Source organism: Camelus bactrianus, chromosome 24 (assembly GCF_048773025.1).
Source record: "Camelus bactrianus isolate YW-2024 breed Bactrian camel chromosome 24, ASM4877302v1, whole genome shotgun sequence".
Taxonomy (NCBI): Eukaryota; Metazoa; Chordata; class Mammalia; order Artiodactyla; family Camelidae; genus Camelus; species Camelus bactrianus.
In genome coordinates, this window is record NC_133562.1 from 5,875,731 (window position 1) to 5,896,643 (window position 20,913).

The 20,913-nt window shown below is 50.3% G+C and overlaps 1 protein-coding gene across 5 annotated transcripts in view; it reads left to right on the forward strand.

The window, feature by feature from the left end:
* Nucleotides 1-20,875, forward strand: part of LPIN2 (lipin 2) — an 83,184-nt gene extending 62,309 nt beyond the window's left edge. For 4 of the 5 annotated variants that reach the window (XM_074352508.1, XM_074352510.1, XM_074352509.1 and 1 more), the window contains exons 5-20: nucleotides 1,767-1,874; nucleotides 2,476-2,599; nucleotides 3,366-3,699; nucleotides 6,038-6,137; nucleotides 8,671-8,858; nucleotides 10,541-10,634; nucleotides 11,076-11,145; nucleotides 11,877-11,966; nucleotides 12,661-12,743; nucleotides 13,668-13,812; nucleotides 14,665-14,813; nucleotides 15,315-15,401; nucleotides 16,277-16,429; nucleotides 16,715-16,829; nucleotides 17,417-17,520; nucleotides 17,796-20,875. In XM_074352508.1, coding sequence (XP_074208609.1) covers nucleotides 1,767-1,874; nucleotides 2,476-2,599; nucleotides 3,366-3,699; nucleotides 6,038-6,137; nucleotides 8,671-8,858; nucleotides 10,541-10,634; nucleotides 11,076-11,145; nucleotides 11,877-11,966; nucleotides 12,661-12,743; nucleotides 13,668-13,812; nucleotides 14,665-14,813; nucleotides 15,315-15,401; nucleotides 16,277-16,429; nucleotides 16,715-16,829; nucleotides 17,417-17,520; nucleotides 17,796-17,940 — 2,089 coding nt within the window. In that variant the 3' untranslated portion in view covers nucleotides 17,941-20,875. Of the gene's footprint in view, nucleotides 1-1,684; nucleotides 1,875-2,475; nucleotides 2,600-3,365; nucleotides 3,700-6,037; nucleotides 6,138-8,670; nucleotides 8,859-10,540; nucleotides 10,635-11,075; nucleotides 11,146-11,876; nucleotides 11,967-12,660; nucleotides 12,744-13,667; nucleotides 13,813-14,664; nucleotides 14,814-15,314; nucleotides 15,402-16,276; nucleotides 16,430-16,714; nucleotides 16,830-17,416; nucleotides 17,521-17,795 lie in introns of all 5 variants that reach the window. The other variant, XM_074352511.1, reaches the window with a different exon arrangement.
* Nucleotides 20,876-20,913: the final 38 nt, after the last annotated feature.

Here is a 20,913-nt window from a genome sequence, read left to right on the forward strand (position 1 = left end):
TAAGTCGCCCTGTCGGGATCGGGCGGCCTCACTGGCTCCCTGCCCTCGGGCACGTGCACAGGGCCCGTCTCGGGCAGTGATCACAGTCCTGAAGGCACCTCGACACTGGCGACCTTCTCCATCGTTCTGCGGGGTCCCAACTGCTGGGCTCTGCCTTTGCGGGATCCCCCCAGAAAAGACTGTGTCGTCCCTCCCTGGGCTTGAGAATTCCTCGTGGTGCCTGAGCGCCCTCTTCTCCAATGTTTTATTACATCCAGTTTGCTGTACTCTTCTTGGCTTAACCTTTTTACACTTCAGTGAAATATGTTCCAAAATTAAAATATTTTTAATAAAAACTTTCTGTGGCATTTACATTGTTCTTTTCAAACTGCTTTCTAATGTATGAGCAGTGATGGGTGAAGCTGTGCTGTCCTTTCAGACTGGGCAGAAAAGGACTGATCATAGCATCTGAGTTCCCTTTCTGACTTTTATCATTTGAATTTCCTCTTGTAAGAAATAGACTATTTTTATATGGATTTCAGCCTTTTTCAAGTATATGTGTTTTTCCCGTTGAGAGAGGTGTTGGCAGGTTTCATCTTCTGAGAGAAGGAAAGCAAGAGTTAGGACAACCTTAATTAGAAAGTGCGGGTACGTTCAGGACAGTCACGCGTCAGAGGCAGTGGTAAAGCAGAGCCTGTTAAACTAGGATTTAAAGGAAGAAGTATCACAAATAAAATGGTTCCCAGCCCTATTTGTAGTCTAGCAATTATGTGATAGATATTCTCATTTCACATGTAGTATCTGTCCTGCTGGAACATTGAATTTTCTGCAAGAAGCTCTTAAATTTGTATAGGACGGTGTTTTACGCTTTGCAGAGTTTTTCTTTCACTTTTCTTTATACTTCTGAGAGCTTTCAATGTGATTCACCACATAAATCTCACATTGACGCTGAAGTAGACAGGACAAGTGACAAATTTCCAACTAAAGATGAAAAACCAGGGCCCCGCATTGCTTCTGTGGGATGTCTTCAGGGTTATATGGCAAGTTAGTTATATGAACTCTGCAAATTCAAGAAAACCAAAGGATGAGTTAATTAAAACCTTGTTAGCCTTAGTTCCGTCTGCCACCGCTCCCTGGGGTGTGAGTGCATTTGTCAGACTTTCCTGTCCTCACAGCCCATGGCGTGCAGACTCCGAGTTAGAGAAAGCTCTCAGGTAGTACACGGGCCAAACCAGCAGGAACAGAAGCTTGAGGTTTTTAAGAGTATTTAGGGTATTTTGATTTTTGAGCCAGAGCTTTTGTCTCCAGCTGTTTGCTTGCTTGTTCTCTGTCATACGCAGAAATACAGGAGCTTGTTTTGCATCCAGCTTACTTACTAGCTCTTTGACTTTGGGTGGTTTACCAAACTCCTCCGGAGCCTCGATTACCTGATACCTCAGACAGGATTTCACTACCTCCGATTTGTAAGGATTGAATTAAATACACGTAAAGTCTTAGCTTCTTCTAGCCTCTGAATCAGTTACCCCTAATGGGTGTAAAAAGGAATCTGTAATCACATCTCCTTTTCTGTCCCTCCGCTCCATCCCGTGTGTGAGGGGGGATGGCAGTGTGCACAGGGTGGCGTCACTGAGCCCCTCTCTTCATGTTTCCCTTCTAGGAGAATGAGTTATTAAATCACTCGGCTTCCTTCATTTGTGTCTTTCAGACAGCATGTCAGAGCTGGAGGCTGTTTTCAAGCTGATGCAAATGTCATCGTTCTGCCTGTCTCTGTGTTCTTCCTTCCACAGAGGATCTTCCAGTGTTTCCTTAAAGGAGGAGGAATATAAGGAGCCTCTGCTGTTACATGCTGGGGACCACTACCCCTTATCTGATGGAGACTGGTCCCCATTAGACAGGTAAGGATTCTTGAAATTTCTCAACTTCTTAAAGGAAAGATACATTAAATAACTTTTCTGTGCACAGTGATACTTCCATTTCCCTCACACAAGTAGAGGGGCTGAATGTGTGCTTTTAGCATGAACATGAACCTTTCCTCTCAGTTACTATTTTGTTCCTAAACTTGATCTGGTCTCACAGAGTTGGCCAGCGTAAACCCACCTAAGCAGCATAGAATTTGACTCCTCACGGTTCTTTTTAGTGTCAGCTACCGACCGTAACTGCGATTACTCCTGTGAAGAAACAGGCACTCTCACTTGGGTTCCGGTCCAGTTTCTCTCTGTATTAATGTTAATTTAACCCATCTTTCCATGCGAAAGTTTCCTCTCCTGTCAGATGACCTTTCTCGCTGATTTCTTGTGAGAATCAAACGGGATGTGTATTATTTAGGACTCAGCAAGTCCATTGTTTTTATTGAAGTACTCAACTGGGAAAATGGCATTTACACCCGCAGGATAAAGTTGATATATTCAAACGTGCATTTCTTTTCTTCTGTCAAGCTCAGCGAGACTGAAGCTTTGGACTTTAAAGTCATCACCTTTCTTTGTCCTGTGTTTGCAGCCCCTACTCCCCGCCGGCGTGCCCTAAGAGCGACTCGGAGCTGGAGGTGAAACCCGCCGAGAGCCTGCTCGGATCAGAGTCCCACATGGAGTGGACGTGGGGCGGGTTCCCGGAGTCCACCAAGGTAGGAGGGCCGCCTGCCCGCCCGGTCGAGGGCATGGCTGCAGGCTCCCGTGAATGTCCGTGCTGGTGGTGCCCTCGTGTGGTCACACGGGTGCATCCAAGTTATCATGACTGCATTTACGGTGGAAGGGCTCCAGCATTATTTTGTGTATTTCCACTTAGTATAAATAATGTTGATTGTTAATTTGACATTTTAATCATTTTTAAAATACCTAACGGAAACTAAAATTTCCACTGAAATTTTAAATAGGAAATTGATTATGGAAGCTTTTTTGCCGGCTTGTAATGAAAAAAGAATTGGAAAGATGCATTTCATAAGAGAAAAAGGTATTTAGACCTGCTCTTCAGGTTTTAAAAATACACATTTTGTTTATATATGTGATTGCATTGAGATTTGACTCCCCGCTTTTACATTGTCTCATCAGAGCCTTGATGCAGTCCAGGCAGGGCTGCATTTTCACAGAGTACTCTCGTCTTCTCCCTCGAGGTGTCGGAGTTGTCGTGTTTCCTGTCTCCTCTAGAGCTGAGCTCTGTGGTATAACAGTTACAAATGTCGCTCTTGTAGATATCATGATATTGAACAAAACGCAGTTAGTTTTTCCCACTCCCTAATTGTGACCTATTTCACACATCCAAGAGATGTATTTAGTGAATGCGTGCTAAGTTACAAATGAAATTAACACACGCGCCTGCATCCAGCCTAAGAAATGGGCTATAGCAGACACCTTTGAAAGTAGTTTCATTTTTAAACAAGTCAACTCTTTCAGGTCAGCAAGAGAGAGCGAGCTGACCATCAGCCTAGGACAGCAACGATCACTCCGTCAGAAAACACCCATTTTCGGGTCATCCCCAGCGAGGACCACTTGCAAAGTGAAGTTGAGAAGGATGCGTCCGTGGGGGAGGCGCTCTGTACCGTCGTGAAGCCCAAACCCAGAGCCCCAGGGAAGCAGGTGAGCGGAGCCGCCTCCTCGGAAGAGCCCCTGGAGCTGCCCCAGGGCCCAGCTCCGCAGGAGGCCGACCACCCGCCTGCCCCGGCCTTCACGGAGGCGCCCTCAGAATCCAAGCCAGTTGCCAAAGTCGACTCGCCGTCCAGGAAGAGAGGTAATCACTGGTTCACGTGGCCCCAGCTGCTCTCGCTCCTGGTGGTGATTTATTCCCGGGTTTCAGGGCACACGCGCTAGCCGAGCTGCCTCTGTTGGTGCCCTGATCAGGTCCTGCCGCGCGGGATGGGGGCCGCTTAGTCCCGCTCCCCCAGAGCGGACTTGGACCCCCCTCTCCCTGTCGCAGCTGCTCAGGCCCCTGAGAAGCATTTACTGAAAAAATTAACACATTAAAATTAGCCAATGAGTAAAATTCACCCCTTTAATGACTAGGTATGTCCATAAAGTGAAGTAGAATCCTAAGCGATTATGTTTAACAGCGAGATGCTTGCACCTGAAACGTCTGGTTAGTTGAGGCCAAATCAAGTACTTTTGTTACAATAATACGGGACATAAATGCACGCTAATCATTAGTGTGCGTCCTCTTCTCTTGTTGATTGTTTCCCTCCGACGGAAGGTAGGGTCCAGCTCTTGGCTCAGTAGCTCTTGGTTTTGAAAAGAAGCTTGTGAACACCAGAACGTTCTCACTGTTTAAAAATACAATGTCCTTTGATCCTCAGTACAGCGAGAGCCAGGACGCAGGCTTAGCACAGGCTTCCCTGAAAGCATGCCTGGTCACAGACAGCTAAACACTTACTGCACTTGAAAAAGAAATGCTAACACCATGGGTTAGGAGGTCACACACTGACTTCAGAGCCAGTGTGTGTAAAATAAAAGGGTTTGACTGTCAAGGGTATTTGTGGCCGCTGTGACCACCTGGCTGATGCTGAACTCGGTCCCTGCTCCTTCACAGCTCAGCTCGTCTTCGCAGACCAGAAGCCCGTGACCCCGTGTTCTGCTCTGAGAAATGTGAAGAGGGAAACGCGGTGTTCAGGGCGAATGTTTTGTCTTAGTCTGGGAAGTAATGTTCTCGGCACGGAGTCTGGGAACTGACGAGATACGAACACTGAGTGCTGGTGTCCACCATTGATTTGGCCTCGTTCTTTCCTCCCCAACTTTTAATCATGAAATTTCATATGTATTTGGTTTTCACTCACACAGATACAGTTGTTTGGGTTTTTTTTCCAATCATTTTAAGCCACGTGAAAACAAGCTGCAGGCCTTGTGATGCTTCCCCCTTGAATACTCCAGGTTCACTTTCTAAGGACAAGACCGTTCTCTGCAGGACCGCGGGGCCCCTGTCCCGTCGAGTCCGTATTCATAGTTCCCCAGAGGCAGCTAGAACGGCTTTTTAACCGCCCCCTCCCCCGCACAATCCAAGATCTCATCAGGGTTTACACGCTGCATTCGGTTTTTGTGTTTAGTCTTTCTTGCTTGAACACACACTGCACCCCTTGCCCCCCTGCACCCGCGGTCCTGACGTGTGAAGAGCCCTGCCGATTGTCTTCTGCACTTTCTCACGTTCGGGAAGTATCTGGTGGTTTTTCTCAAGGTTATTTTCAAGGTTCATTCTTGTATTTCCTTAAACTAGAACTTAGCTTAAGCCTTCTCACATTAAAAAAGTAAAAATAAATAAGTGAAATTAGGTTTATTAATAAGTTCTGTCTAAGCCAGTAAATCCAGACGGTTACAGTTGTAACAAGTAATCGGCACAGAAATCGCGGCGGTGTTTTACGTGTCTCATAGTCAGTCTTGGGAATCGGATGTGTGTTCTTCATGTTTTCCAGCACGTTCTACGTCTCGCTTAGGCCAGGCGCGCGGCAGCCGCGTGTGGCTGGTGACTGGTGGGCAGCACAGGTCTGGAGGCGCAGTTAGATTTGGGTCACATAGTCTCTATTTTTTAATTGAAGATTACCTCGTGGGCTGCACAGGTAACTTCCTGCTGCATCTCGTAATGTCCCACTGTTGGTGGCGCTAAACGTGATCCCCTGGCTTTCCGTTTTGCTCGGGGTGAGGGTCCTGCCCTCCCCAGTCACCTCGTGAGTACCCCGTTGCCCAGCAAGTCCCCCTCGTGGCCTTAGACTAGTGGCCTCTCTCTCCGTGCTGGCTGGCGAGCCCGTCAGGTTCGGTCATGCTTGTTCGCGCTATAAATAGAGAAAAGTTACTATCAAGTGTCGGTGATTCCGGGCTCAGCACGGTTCACGGAAGAGCAAGTGGGAGAAGGCGGGATTCGCACGTGTTTACTGCGCAGCTGCCGGGTGTGTACGCCCGAAGTCCTCTTCCATTCACGTGGGTGGCTGAGAACCAACCCGAGGGAAAGGGCTAGCTGACGCTTTAAAAATACAACTCGATTCCAGTCACGGCCGGTTTTATTATTTGCAAGCCTTTGTTTTCTAGCAGAGTTGTAAATGGAGAATAGCCACGTTCTCATCTCCGCTGTGTTTTTCTTGTAAAAACAGGTGTCCACAAGAGAAGCCAGCACCAGGGACCTGAAGACATTTACCTGGATGACCTGAAGGCCCTGGAACCTGAGGTTGCCGCTCTCTATTTCCCCAAAAGGTAGTGAACCTTGTATTGGAGGGTGGACGGCTCTGAAGGAGTCTGGCTGCTTTTAGAGCAAAACATTTTGTCTGAGGAAAAGGAGCCAAGGGGACAGTGTCCTTCGCTAAGTTCGAGGATTGCCCAGATGTTGGGAAATTCAGAAGGGGTGTGTGTGTGGTTTTGACTGTGGTGATTTGAAATTAATGACTTATCTATTTATGAAGAAATTTTGAATGTGGTGAGAGGAGGTACCCTGGTCAAGCCTGCGTAAGGGCGTGACCGCGGAGGTGACTTCACGTTAGCACCACTGCTCACTAGCGTTAGTTCCACTCGTTGGGTTTTAAAGGTAAGATACCTTTATTCAGACACGCTTTACCGAGGACACCCGCCCTCCTCAGGGCGCCTGCGCCCGGGCCTGGTGAGTGCCCGCGGGGCTCTGGGCCCATCACCCTCCCCCTCCGTGACTCTCCCCTGGAGTGACACTGAGATCTCAGAAATGATGGGCTTGTACCGTTTCCCCGGCTCATTTGCATTCTTAGGGAAATTCCGTTGTAATACCCTGTGATTACAAAAAGCAGTTTACTTTTCCCCACGAGAAGCACGGCTTGAATGTGCTGAGCCACAGACACACGTAATTCAACACTTCACAGCACATCACTGAAAAGCACGTCTTCAGTGTTTACTTAAAATAGAAAGATGGGGTCAGTAAGAAGATAACTTAAATTTTTACAGATATTTTTGGAAGATTGTTAAAACTCCTTCCTCGCTTTCTGCCCTACATTTTCTCCAAAAAGCCACTTCATTTCAAGCGATATTTGGGCTTTCAAGGTGAGAGAAATGAAGCTGGTCCTTTTTTTTTTTTTTCCCTGAATAAGAAAGTTGCAACGTAAGCTGTCTGAGAACTACCACTTTGTTTCCGACCTCCTAGTCCTTAATCATTATTTACATTGGGATTCCTAAGACAGACCCTTTAGTTTCCCTTTTAGAAAACGGGGAGTGTAACTGTTGCGGTGGGGCCTCTCCGTCCGTTACAGCCTGACCATTTGGGGTCATTCACCAAGCAAGCTTCTTACCTCTCCAACTCAGTGGTTCTTTAGACAATACTCACCAATATATGGAGACAGTGAGGTTGTTGAAATGCTCATAAGCGTTTGTTTTATCATCGTGGTCATTGCCGTCTTGACTAAATATTCAGTATTTAATTAGAGCTAAGTTTTACTTTTAAATCACATCACTCTTGTGGGTTTGGTGAGCTGTTGGGTTTTCAGGGGCCAGGCCCACGCAGCCCGCGCCTCTGTCCACGCGGACAGCTCGGTCATCTGATCACGTGGCCGCACCTGCTGTAAGAGGACTAGCCGTGCACCCAGGAGGATGAAGACGTGGGTGTCGGTGTTTCGCCCCGGGGTCAGCCTTGCCCCTGGGCCCCAGCACAACAGCAGGTTTTGCTGCCTTACGTGGCTTTGGCTTTTTCATCATTTCCAGTGAGGAGCACATTCTGTTGATCCGATTAATCTCAATATTGTGCTGCTATGGGTGTACGTTGGTCTGAAGAGAGAGAATTTCCAAAAACGTAAATCTTTTCTTGAAAGGTTCAGATGCAGAACCTGGCAGTGTTGAGACTGACTTCTCTGCTCCCAGCCACTGCTCAAATTTGAGAGTTTTTCCCCCGAACTACACTGGATGGCATACATTAATACACTGGTTTTTTGAATAAAATCAGTTTGAAAATTCTGGAACTGTATTTCAATGTGACATTAAATGTCCATTCAGAAGGTGCAGAGCAGTGGAGGCTCATGACTGAGAGCCTTAAGGCACCGTTTCCTGGTTCTTTTGCTCTTGAATTTATGCTCCGTTACAGAAAGTTTCCTTTGGGTTCAGCCTCTAAACCTGGCGTCTGCGCCTTGTCATCTAGAAAAGGGAAAATACTGAATAACCTCGTCTTTAGTGCTGGCTCTCACTAGTGTAAGAACAGTTTATTTCTAGTTTCTCAGAATATTTTTTTTTGAGGTGTGTCTTGCCTCCTGAGAATTTTCACTTGGTTAATTTCTTTGTTCTGTTTTGTAAAGTAACAGATGAGTTTAGAAAATCCTTGTTTTTAAAATAAGACACCCTTGAACTACAGTGATTTTCTACAGGATGTATATAGTACCACAGACTTTTCTAGGAAGTTAGGATCAAAAGATTTCCAAACATTTGATTTTGCTTAATTACTCTGTTATTTTCGTCATGGAAATGTAAATAAATGCTTCTGACTCACTTACCCCTCTAATTTAAGTCAGAACGGCCGTCACTGAAGAGTTGGTGTCACTGTGAATGACAGCGGCGATTTCTGTGTCGTATTTACCGTAGTCAGTTCATTCCTCAGTGGTGCGGCTGGGTTATTGTGAATGTCACTGACGAAGGGACTGAACACTCCCTAAGAAAAGCTGTCTGTGTGCAGGGCAGTCTGCTCCTTTGCGCGGGGAGCTGACTGGTTCCAGCTCCCCGAGGGCTGCGTGGTCAGGAGGCGAGGATGGGAGGGTGTACTGAGGCGGGTCCTCTCTCCCCACAGTGACTCGGACCCCGGCTCCAGGCAGTGGCCCGAGTTGGACACGCTGTCTGGCTCCCAGTCCCCGCAGTCAGTGGGCAGCGCGGCTGCTGATAGTGGCACCGAGTGCCTCTCGGATTCTGCCATGGACCTGCCCGACGTCACCCTCTCCCTCTGTGGGGGCCTCAGTGAGAACGGAGAAATTTCTAAAGGTAGGTAGGAACTTCTGCTGCCACGCCCGGTCCCCACTTCCCAGGAGACCTGCTGTGTGGCCGTTTCAGGGGTTAAACCCCCTGGTGGTCTTGGGCAGGTCACAGGTGTCTCCCTGCAGTGCCAGACTTCGCCCCTCAGTAAAGGAACCTCGTTCTGGGGTGACAGCGCCTGAGTGGGCTGGGGGCGCGTGCCCACGGGCTCTCCCGCACGTGGATGGGCTGAGAGCTCTCCTGCCGTGACCCTTCGGGAATAGCTGTGGCCGGGGCCTGGCTGCCGGGGGTGGGGTGGGGCTGAGACAGGAGAGAAGGGCCTGAGGTTGTGATAACTGTCTCCTGACTAAATGGTCTTTCTGGCAAAAAGTAGAAAGATTACTGTGTCCCGGGCTCGAGCGTTGGCCCAGGAGAGTAGAGTTGCTCAGGAAGGGGCAAGCCCAGCAGGGGGTTCAGGAGTCTCAGGTGGGCTGTGCACCCACGTGTACGTCTGTCCCAGGCTCCCTGGCCTTTTAGGTTTTACCTCCTGCTGTAAACTGAACTCTTACTGTTTTCTCAGCTTGCCTGGTGGCCCTTGATTGGTTTTCCTCTAAGGAAAGATCTTCTTTTTATGACCAGCGTCATCTTCTGTCTCCTGCGTATGGCAGGCTGGGTCCCCTGAACAGTCACCTTCATAGGGTCACGGGGTGATCACTGTGCCTTTCTTCTCCATCTCTTAATTTTTTTTTTTTTTTTGCAAGAAATTAAGAGTGTGCTACGGCCAGTGCTTCCTTCTAGGGACAAAATTAAATAGGTCACTTTTTTTATAATCCTCATAAGCTCCCACTTTAAAAAATACAGGTGGAGGAGGGGATATACAATTTATATAAACTATAAAATCTATGCTTTAAAAAATACTGGTAACTTAGGTAGAGTTTGTTATTGAGGGAAGCAGAAATGGCAAGAAAAGTAAATCACACACAACTTACCAGGCGGAACAATCCCACTGAGAAATGTCTGTTGGCCTGTTCAGCGTGCAGGGTGAGGAACACGGTTCAAAAATTCATGCAGAAATCCTCATTTGTTCTGTAAGAACTTGGGATTTACTCCTTGACAGACCCTAAGCCAGGTTCTGGTGTGTGGTTTTTTTCCTCCAAGCATTTTTAGATGTTCTTCCTGTGCTTTCAAATGTAGCAGGCGCGTGTGCACTTCCAGCTGTAAGACACCACCCCGCGCCCCGCGTATCCCCAGTCACGCAGTTGTCTGCCAGTTAAGGAGCTTCTCCCACTTATAAGAATGAGACCCACAGTTTTTGTTAGTTGTGGAGTTGAGTGCGCACCTGCGCCTCCAGACCACCCCTCCCTCTGGCCACATCTGGTACCTGTCTTCCTAAAAGTTTCTGCCTTTCCCCCTTTCTCTCTCTCTCTCTTTTGTTTGTTTGTTTGTGGGTTCTTTGGTTTGTTTTAGTTTTTCTGTTTTCTATTTTTCAATTGGGGGAGGAGTTACAGAAGGGTAGGGGAGTAGAAAAGAAGTGTTTGTTCTTGCCCCGGGGAAAAACCTTTGTGTGACATTTTGTTTCTGATACATACAGAAAAGTTAGCTTTGGGGGTTTTATTTATCTCATACTCCCTTCAGTGTAGAGAGCACTGTGATAATCTCCTGTGTGCATTTATGTGATCTCTAACCGAATGGATAATTATTTTACATTGCAGAGAAGTTCATGGAGCATATCATTACTTATCATGAGTTTGCAGAAAACCCTGGACTTATAGACAATCCCAACCTTGTAATACGGATATATAACCGGTAAATACAAAAAAACTGCTTTTGTAATTGTTAGATACCCTTGGCAGGGTTTTTTTCCCCCAAGTGCTGCTTTTAACTATTACAGTGTTTCTTGCTGTAAAATATGCCATCATCTCATATAGATATGCAGATGGGCAGTGACTCTGAAGTGAAAGAGAAGCCTCAGCTTTATTTTTAAAGGAGGCATTGAAATGTGACTCTGCTTTATAGAATTTACTACTTTTTCTGTTCAGAGAAGTTTGGCTTGAAGCAAAGATTACTCAGATGGCAAAAAAATTTAGCTGATCATCTTTTCATTTAAAACAAGAGGAATTTTATGTGGTATCTCTGCCTTTCTCTCCTCCTCTTCCCACCCCCCACCACTCCCGCTCTGCCCCCTTCTTTCCTCCCTCGCCGTCTCCTCTGTGTGTGACGGTTTCGCACGGTTTTCTTTTCTCGCAGTTACTACAGCTGGGCGCTGGCCGCTCCCATGATCCTCAGCCTGCAGGTCTTCCAGAAGAGTCTGCCTAAGGTGAGACGGCGCCGCAGAGCAGACAGTGCTTAGAAAAATCCGTATGTGCGTATTTCTAAGCTGGGTGTTGTTCAAACTTTTATTTAGTATTTTTAAATTAATATTATAAAAGATCCAAAAAGTTCTGTGTGCCCACTCAAATTATCTCATGTCCAAAAACCTAGGACGTCAGCCAGGCTGCCACATCTTTGTCATTTTTACTAGGTATTGATACCAGTTTCTGATTGTGTATAAAGGGCGAGAGATTTTACTGATCGTTCGTATAGAATGAATGAAAACGTTTCCTCCCATCACTATGGGAAGCAGCAGCAAGAAGAGGGTGCCGAGGCCCCCAGGAGCGTGACTTGAACTAAGCAGTGTGGTTAGTTCAGGCTGCGGTCAGTAAGCCTGTTCTGTAGAACCTGAAGGTTTGCTTTGACTCTGTCCGCCAAGAAGACACCTCCACCTCGTTGGTCCTTGTAACTCGTGAGGTGCTTCCCAAGGTAGAGGAGTGAGAGCAGCCCGCCTACCCGCCCCCACGGGGGCTGCGCCTGCGTAGCTGGCCCCTCAGGCTCCTTCCTCAGAAGTGCCACGAGACAGGACGGCGTCGGTGTCTGCGAGGCGTTCGGGAGGTGTGCAGAGCCCTGCTCGCACTCAGGAGGGAGGCACCGCCCTGCAGGTTAACAGTGGGAAGTGGCCGAGTGCTCCGTGACCGCCGGATGGCTTGACTAACCCGCGGTGATTGTTTCTAGGCCACGGTGGAGTCCTGGGTCAAAGATAAGATGCCAAAGAAATCCGGCCGCTGGTGGTTTTGGCGTAAGAGAGAGAGCATAACCAAACAGGTAATAACTGGCCTGGAGGTGGTCCTTTCCTTGGGCTGAAAAGGAGTCAATCTTTAATTTATTCAGAAACCTGCTCTGCCAGGTGTAAGGAAGTCAGTTTGGGTGTGTAACGCTCTATGACAGTAACAGCGGCCACCACTTTTGAGCAGTTAGGTGTGCAGGTGTGACGCTGGGCGCTTGACCTGCGTCTCCTCTCACCTGGACTGCAGCCCAGCAGTGCTGGTGGTGTACAGGTGACGAAACCGGAACATGGGGGGTGACGCTGCTAGAGAAGGGCCCGTAAGTGGTGAGGAATGGAGCGGGGGTTCGACCTCATGTCCACCTCCGGAGCCGGTGCCCTTCCCGCCGAGCTGTTCTGCTCTGCCTTCCAGAGAGAAGCAGAGCTTGCCGCCCTCCCACGCGGGCGGCAGGGGAGCCGGTCCCCTCTGCGCGGACCTGAGGGCTGTGAGACCCGGGCTGGTGCGCTGTGGTCAGGCCTTGCCTCTGACTGCCGTGGCAGAGTTTTGCACAGACAGCACGTGACGTCTCTCTCGGGTTTCTGTCCTTTGGCTCAAACTAGAGAGAGTCGGTTTCTTAAGCATTTTTCAGGTGGGGATTCAGAAAGCAGTTCTGCTCATTTCCAGAGAGCTGCTGACGGATTGTTGCTCGTTAGTGGAGAGTCCTGCACATTGTCGTTACTGTGTTGCTGTTCTAGCTGCCAGAGGCCAAAGAGGGGAAGTCGGAGGTGCCGCCGCCCAGTGACCTGCCGCCGAGTGCACAGGAGCCGGCCAGCGGCAGGTGGGGCACCCGGGGTTCCATCCAGGCTCAGCCCTTGCTCCCTCTGCTTCTGCCACTGCAGTCAAGTTGATTTGGGCAATTTTGTTTAATTCTTAACCAGAAATGTCTTTTTCCTATACATGCACATGACGGTAAGTGGCTTCATTGTGCCGCTCAGTTCAAAGAGGATAACTTCTGCTTTGCTTTAAAAACAGCATTAGCTTAGAGTAAATATACTCATCTCTGCTCCTCAAATACCTCACTCCTTCCTGGGGCCATGGACTTGGGTGCCTGTGAAACGCAGGCTTCGGGGAGGGGATCTCGGGGGGTCCTGGGCGTGCTGTCCCCGGGGCCCCTGCTGCCCAGCTGTCGGGGCACAGGGAGACGTAGCAGTCACGGCAGCTGTGTGGGCGCGTTTCCTGCCTTGGGAGGAGTAGCCACGTGGACGTTTGGGCTGGCCGCCCTGAGGGGAGGTGCCCAGCACACCCCATCCTTGCTTCTGCCGTCTGCGTTTCTTCCCCTTACCAGGTTCCTCTTCCCTCCTCCCACCCCTAACTCGGGTTCCTCTTCTTGCTCTTGATTCACCCTTGTCTTTGAAAAGGAGTGTCTAAAATCTTTCTTGTTAGTCTTTTAAATCAGTATAAGCATTCATATTTTCTATAATTTGTACCTTTTGAAATGCATCTTGTTCAACAAGAGTCAGCAGAATGAGTAGAATTCACTGGTTGTAGCAGAAAATGACCAGGCACGGCCAGAAGGGAGCTGCCGGCCAGTGGTGGGAGGGAGGAGGGACGTGCAGGCGAGGAGACGGCCTGGGGGCGCGGCTCTTCCAGAATGGACTTAGGGTCTTTCGCTTTTCTTGATCCTAAATGAAAAGCTGTAGTCACACAGCGCCCTGCTGCGTCCTCATTACTTAGCGTCGGCAACCGGGTTGATGTTGAACAGGCCAGCCGAGGATGACTCGTCAAGTGACGAGGGGTCACAGGAGCTTGAGGAGTCCATCAAAGCGGACCCCCTCCCCGCAGAGCCCCCAAGCCACGGCAGCACCACGTCCTATAAGAAGTCTCTCCGCCTCTCATCGGACCAGATCGTGAGTTGTGTGCGACACGCGTGGCCGCAGCCGCGTTAGCTCAGTCACCGTTGGGCGTTTTCTGTCTCCTGTCCACGATCTCACGTCTCCCACACACCGCACCGTGTGTGGTCCTGCGGACGCCCAGTCACGCAGCAGGAAGGCGGCCCCCTCGCCCGGGACCACCTGGGGAGCCTGGGACATTCCCCCCCACCTGCCCCCAGGCCGCCCACTCCAGTCTCTGGGAGTGAACCGGGAAAGCAGTGTTTTCAGCCTGTTTCCCAGATGAATCTTACATCCAGCCTGGCACTGGGCCGCAGGCTGTCTCTTACAAGCCACAACCATAAAGAAGTGACATTTCCTTATTTAGTTTCCTGCCCCCTGACTCTTATCCATTTCTGTATGAAGTGGTCTCACTGTGCCCCAGGTGCAGGGGAAGAGCAGAGCGGTTTGTGTGTTGGGGGCTCAGGGTCCCTGGCACCTGACACACTGTCCGGGCGGCGGCCGCTCAGCCCACCTCGCCTGAGCCCCTGCCCTGCCCTGAGCTGGAGTCCTGAAACGCTGGCGGTGGTTTGTGACTTGTCCGGGTTCTGTTCCAAAAGGGTGTTTTCAGCTGTTTTTTTTTTCTTCTTTCCTTTTTTTTTTAAACAGTTACTGTGTTTCTGTATTTCTTCATGTGTTGACGCACACACATACATTTTGTGTTGTAGAGATTAGGATCCTTTCTCGCTTAACGTATCTCCAGCCATCTCTCTGACCACATGTTGTTGGCAGATGTGACTTAATTGTTGCATGTAATTCCATCAAAGCAATGTGCCATTAATTTTCACTCTCCGTCTCTAATTTTGTTTATTCTTACACTTTTTATAAAAGGCAAAACTGAAGCTCCAAGATGGCCCCAACGACGTCGTGTTCAGTATTACGACCCAGTATCAGGGTACCTGCCGCTGCGCAGGCACCATTTACCTGTGGGACTGGAACGACAAGATCGTCATTTCCGACATCGACGGCACAATAACCAAGTGCGCGGGAGCCTGGGGTGGCGGGGACAGCCCAGCGCAGCGTGGGGGGCGGGGGGCCACACCTGGCCGCCATCGGGGAGGGTTTTTACACTGTTTGTGCTGAGGCGCCCTCATTGTGGTCCACAGTCATTGTACGGTTGGAGGAGATGGGTGGGGCCGCACCGATGTAACATCAGAAATAACTTCGGAAGGACTTAGTTATTGGTCTCCAGATTCTGGCTTGGGTCGGGGAGGGAGAAGCTGTTGATATTTGGGAGGAAAAAAAGGGGACGTGTGGTTGTAAATTGTCTCTGAAAATGGGCATCTGGCTCCCGTGTCTGATCCCACGTTTGGAATCAGACTGGCTGGTGTACTTACTGGCCTGTCACACAGGCCAGCGAAGCCGCCTCTGCCCCTCTCCCCAAACCTGGTGGCTGCTGGCAGCTGGTATTTAACTGAACAGGAAGACACAGGCTTTGTATGCTCAATTCCTGATACCTTTCTCGCTTTCTGCCCGCTTAGGTCTGATGCTCTGGGACAGATCCTTCCACAGCTGGGGAAGGACTGGACTCATCAGGGGATTGCGAAGCTCTACCATTCCATCAATGAGTAGGTGTCCCGACCACGGGTCTAGTGAGCTAGACTTTTCCTTTAAGAACTACAGAGAAATAGCATTCATCAGGCTATTTCAGAGCCTCACGCAGGGAAAAGTGTGAGCCCCCATCCATGGAGCACGAGCGTACGCCTGGCGATACCTCCCACGTGTAACCCCCATCGTCTCATTGTCACAACGCTGCCCTCCCTGTGTCTACCGCTGTAATTGAGTTTTTAGCTGTAATTTAACAAGAGCCAATTTTCATTTTTTTAGTTAAGTATTTTTCTTTGTATTTCTTCAAGTAGGTAATACATGCACGAGGGAAACCGTTTACCTTGGGGTCCTTCCTCTCGGTCAGTACTTCCTGTGAGGAAACGGCACCGTGGCCTTTGCGGGATCCTAATACATGTAACTTAGATCCGCAGAATTACAGCATCTTAAGCGCTAGTTGAGAACATCATACACCGTATGAAAATTATGCATGTTTCAGTTACCTGGGGAAAGTTCTGCTCCTCTTTTCATAGAATGATTTGCCGTCTGGAAATTTGTCTTTATGAATAAGATCATTTGTATCTTTCATTTATAGCAGATCATGTAAAGATAGCCCGACATTTTTGTTCCGCACCTGGCTTTCATGGACAAGGTTCTTGAAGACGCAGCATTACTAGTAAATTAGCTTAAGACCTGGTTACAATACCACCATTTTTTTCCCCATGGTGTTTTCATGGACTGGTGAGACCTTTATAATTCTAACGATTTTCCTGTTAAATTTAGGAATTAGATTTTCACAGTAAATGAGAGGAACTTTATTTGGACCCTTTAAAAGAAAAATGCATTTTTCCCCCTTTAGCCAAAGCACTGGGGCTCAACAGGCTGCCTTCTCTTCCAGGAACGGCTACAAGTTCCTGTACTGCTCCGCCCGCGCCATCGGCATGGCCGACATGACCCGCGGGTACCTGCACTGGGTCAACGACAAGGGCACCATCCTGCCCCGGGGCCCCCTGATGCTGTCGCCCAGCAGCCTGTTCTCCGCCTTCCACAGGTGCCTCTGTCCGCGCGTGCGTGTGCGTGTGCGTCCGTGTCCTCGGCAGACCGCGCTGTTTCAGAGCTCCTGTGTCTCGCATGGCGCTCTGCCTCGCGCACAGCTCACCTGGTCTGTGTCAGACACGGCCGAGGGAAGTCAGGTCGGCAAAGGAGGAGAAAGAAAAATAACAGTTACGAAGGATTAAAACGATCAGGTGGTTGAGCGCTGACGTCTTTCAGGACCGCACACCAGGGACAACTTCCATTTTTGATTTGGTGATTATGCTTGTATTTTTCCCCCTAGGGAAGTAATAGAAAAGAAACCAGAGAAGTTCAAAATTGAGTGTCTGAATGATATCAAGAATCTGTTTGCCCCGTCCAAGCAGCCCTTCTATGCTGCCTTTGGAAACCGTCCAAATGTGAGTGTCCTGCGGCACGTTCCGGTGTGGTGGGCCACACCCAGCCTGTACTCCCAGGGTAGAGCCACGTCGTGATTCTCAGACCAGTCGTATAAGTACAATGAATGTCTCTTGCTAAATGGGTTTTCACTTGATCTGCTGTGAATTTCCCAGCAGGGGGATGTCCTGTTGGCGGAGGTCTGCCCAGGTGACGAAGGGGCTTTCTCTGTCTCTCTGGCTTCAGTTCCATTTCCCCAGGCGGTTCTGGCTCATGTTCTAAGGACTCTAAGCCGAGTCTCGGATCCGCCGCAGAACCAGGGCACGAGTGCCCCCTTCATTAACGCTCCCCTCCCCTGCTCCAGGGCCCCTGGCGTCTTCTTGGCGCCCACGTTTTCTGACTTCCTGAGCTCCCCCTGGGCTTGGCTCCACTCCTTAGCGTGTGTTTGTTGAAAGCTCGGCTTCAGTGGCAAAGCTGCACTGGGTTTTCCAGCTCCTCGTTTTCCATACATGGTCTTCTGTTTATGTGCTGCTTCTGGCTCCCAGGGGGCTGGAGGAGCATCTGCTCCTCTCTCCTCTCTGTGATCAGCGCTCGATGTCTTTGGCTGCAGGATGTCTACGCTTACATGCAAGTTGGAGTTCCAGACTGCAGGATATTCACCGTGAACCCCAAGGGCGAACTGATACAGGAAAGGACCAAAGGAAACAAATCATCGTAAGTGCGTCCTCACCTCTGGCAGCCGGGGAGTGGGTACCAGCCGCACCTGCCTGTGCAGGCTTTCCCCTCTGCCAGGCTGTCCTCTCCTCCCCAGGAGCTATTTATGCGATTACCGGGTCTCCTGGACTTTGAGGAGGGTGGCTGGGCCCTGGGAAGGAGGGATCCTCCAGTCTGAGGACTCTGAGTAACCGGGTTCCCAGCCCGTTGTCTGGTGCTCTCAGGTCAACTGCCAAGTAACGATTTGTGCGTTCCTTCCCCAAACCCCCTCCCAGGTACCACAGACTGAGCGAGCTGGTGGAGCACGTGTTCCCACTTCTCAGTAAGGAACAGAATTCCGCCTTTGCATGCCCGGAGTTCAGCTCCTTCTGCTACTGGCGGGACCCGATCCCCGAGGTGGACCTGGACGAGCTGGCCTGAGGCAGCACCCAGCGGGAGGCTCTCCGTTGCTCACTTCGCAGCAGGCGGAGGGGACCGGCCTTTCTGCTGGACAGAGGACTCGGGGCTCCCTCCCAGCCACAGGTGTGGGACAAGACGCGTTGACAGTCGGGCACTGGCGGGGACCCGGGAGCTCCTGGAGCTGGAGCTGGAGCTGGAGCTGGAGCTGGAGCTGCCCTCCTCCTCACCCTTCCAGGTTGGGCAGGGCCGCTGTTTGGTGCCCGGGCCAGAGCAGGGAGGGGCACTCAGACCTGAGGCTGGAGGCCTGGCTCCTGTCGCTGGCTGGTCCTCTCCCACACGGAGTCGAGTGGTGTGCTGGGTGCTCTTTTCACTGCAGAATTTACCAGGAAGGAAGCAGCAGCTAAGACTGGACCAAAACTTGCACAAAGTAAAGTGTTAAATTCCCCCTGGGCGGCTGAGAGTGTTTCTCTCTGAACTGAGGGCCTTCTTCAGGGGATCAGGGTCCACTTAGGCTGGTCCGAACCGACATTTCTTTTGTGGGCTCCTCCCTCCCTGCTCCGCAGAAACAGAGCGACCGTCATGGGCTTCTGGGGAAGACAAGGCCCTTAGATCACTGCCTTCTCCCCAGCGACCACTCCAGGGGGGGGGCCCTGGAGTGTTGTGTCGTGTCTTGGAGCAGCTGGAAGGAGCGGGTCTCGCAGGATGTGTCCGTAAGGGCGGCCCTGGCAGCCCTGCAGGAGCAGGTGGTTAAACAACGAGCAACAGCTCTGCTTCCAAGGTAGCCTTGGAAGCGCAGGTGTGCACTTGTGACGGGTCCTGGGAAGGGTCCTTTTCTCCGTCCCTTTGTCAGCAGCTCAGTGTCTTGTAATGAGTGTGTCAGCCCAGCAGACGGCCCCAGGGAAGGGCTCTGTCCTGAGTCCCTCCAGAGCTGTAAGCACAGGCTTACAGGGGTGAGGCTGGTTAAAATGTTAAAATCAGGAGCAACATTAGAGAGGAGGCTCTTGGAGGACTGAAAATGACCCCCCACAGCCCTGCGCCGGGCGAGACCCAAGCACAGGGTGCATGGCCACACTGCGGTGCAGACCCAGACCCCCGGCTCCCGTCCCCTCACTTGCCCTGTGCTTGTGTTGGGGGGGCACTCCACACTGCAGTTGGCGCCACCAAAATAAATAACACTGATCTAGAGGTGGAGAAATGGAGGTGGTCATCTTTCCAGATTGGAGAGTTGAAAGTGTCCGACTCAGTTCAGCCGTTTTCCCTTGTGCTGTTGGACACGGACAGTGGCAAAGTCCCCCGAACACAGTTTGCAGTGGTTGAGCCTGGAAACGCCTGTTCCCAGAGGAGGAACCACACATGCTTCCTCCGGTGCAAATCTTCCCACCGTGCGTAGTTCAGGGACTCATCCTTTTGAAAGTTTGTGTCCAGTAGGTCAGGGAGACCACGTTATGTTTCTGTGATGCTCTGCCGAGTTAGTGAAATGAATTCCTAGCACGGCGGCCCTGCGGTTACTTCACCTCCTGGACACCGTCGGCCTGCCTTCACCCCATCCGTTTTAGGCACTTACCCTGAGCTTCATGGGGCTTCCTGGCCTGTGAGCAGGATGGAGAGTGCGCGCACGCACCTTCCATAGTCCTTGGTTGGTTGGTTGTCCTTTGAAGAGTCCCCATGAGACGGTCTCTTTCCTGCTAAGGTGGTCCCTCTGGACACGGGGGCATCTTCTGGAGGGTGGGGCCTGGGAACCCAGGTCTCCCGGCCCTGCGCAGGGGGGCCGAGCCTGCAGCCTGCTGACCATCAGCTCTGGACTTGGTCACTTTGTTGCTGCAGGTGGATCTAGCCAGTACATATGCTAATTAACAGTCTTTTTTTTTTTTCTTCCTTATTTAAAGGAGTCCCTCTTGCGGAAAGTAGGTGATCACTATGACGATAGTGTTGTGAAAGTAGTAAGTTTGTGCTGAAAACCCATTGCCATTTGGTACAAATGACATTTGTTCTTTCTGTGAAAGAGAGATGCCCTCAGTGTGTGTACACAGACCCCATCGCGGGGTGAGCGAAGGAGTGGGGGCCCCTGCGCTCGCCCTGGGCCGCGTCCCGGGGAGCCCCGGTGGACGGGGCTCGTCGGCGTCACTCTCCCCGTTGCTCTGCTGCTGAAATGGCCGTGGCCCTTTTCCCTCTTTCCAGCCCAACCAGACTTTAATACCTGCCCTGGTGTCCTCGTGCTGAGGCTGGCACGGCCGTGGTGTCACACCCGCATCTCTGCGGGCTTAGGAATACACGTGGGGCCTGGAGCACGCGGGCTCCGCCCCTAGTGGGAAGACCGCGTTCGCGGTGCTTTCAAACATCTGCATAGTTTTCAGTTGGAAAAAGGAAAAACTCACTAGTGTGACGTCCTGGAAGGAAAGCTGCTGACAATCTGGGAGTGGCGGCCAGCTTGATGCCCGGCCAGCGGTCGTGCCCTCAACTGCACACGGGCTGGCGGTGCGGGAGACCTGGAGAAACAGGCAGAGAGGAAATTTTTTTTTTTTTTTTTTTTTTGCAAGTTGGTGAAAACGGACTCTCCCGGGGAGTTTGTCATCCTTTCAGGTATCCTCCGGAGTTGCTCTGGGGAGCCTCATTTTCCCGTTTCAGAGAACGCTGGGTTTAATGAGACTGGTTAAAGTTGAGCTTGTGTTTCAAGTAAGTGCTCTTCCCTGGTGAAAACTACTTTTTTGGTTTGTTTTCAAGGTAAGAAAGGGAAGGAGAAACGTTACTCTTTTAATTTGATCATTACATTCAGTCTATGATGTTTAATTATTAGCAATGCCACTAATACATTTTAAGTTGTCAGAAATTAATTGTAAACATCAGTTCAGTACTTAGTTTATGGCAAAGACAGCTGTCAAGATAAATGGCTCATATTTTGGTGCAGTGTTTGATGTTCAAAACAAAATGTTACAACAATAAACAAACGTAAACTGGATGCATCTGACTCTCCTTCACAGGACATTTGAATCGTTT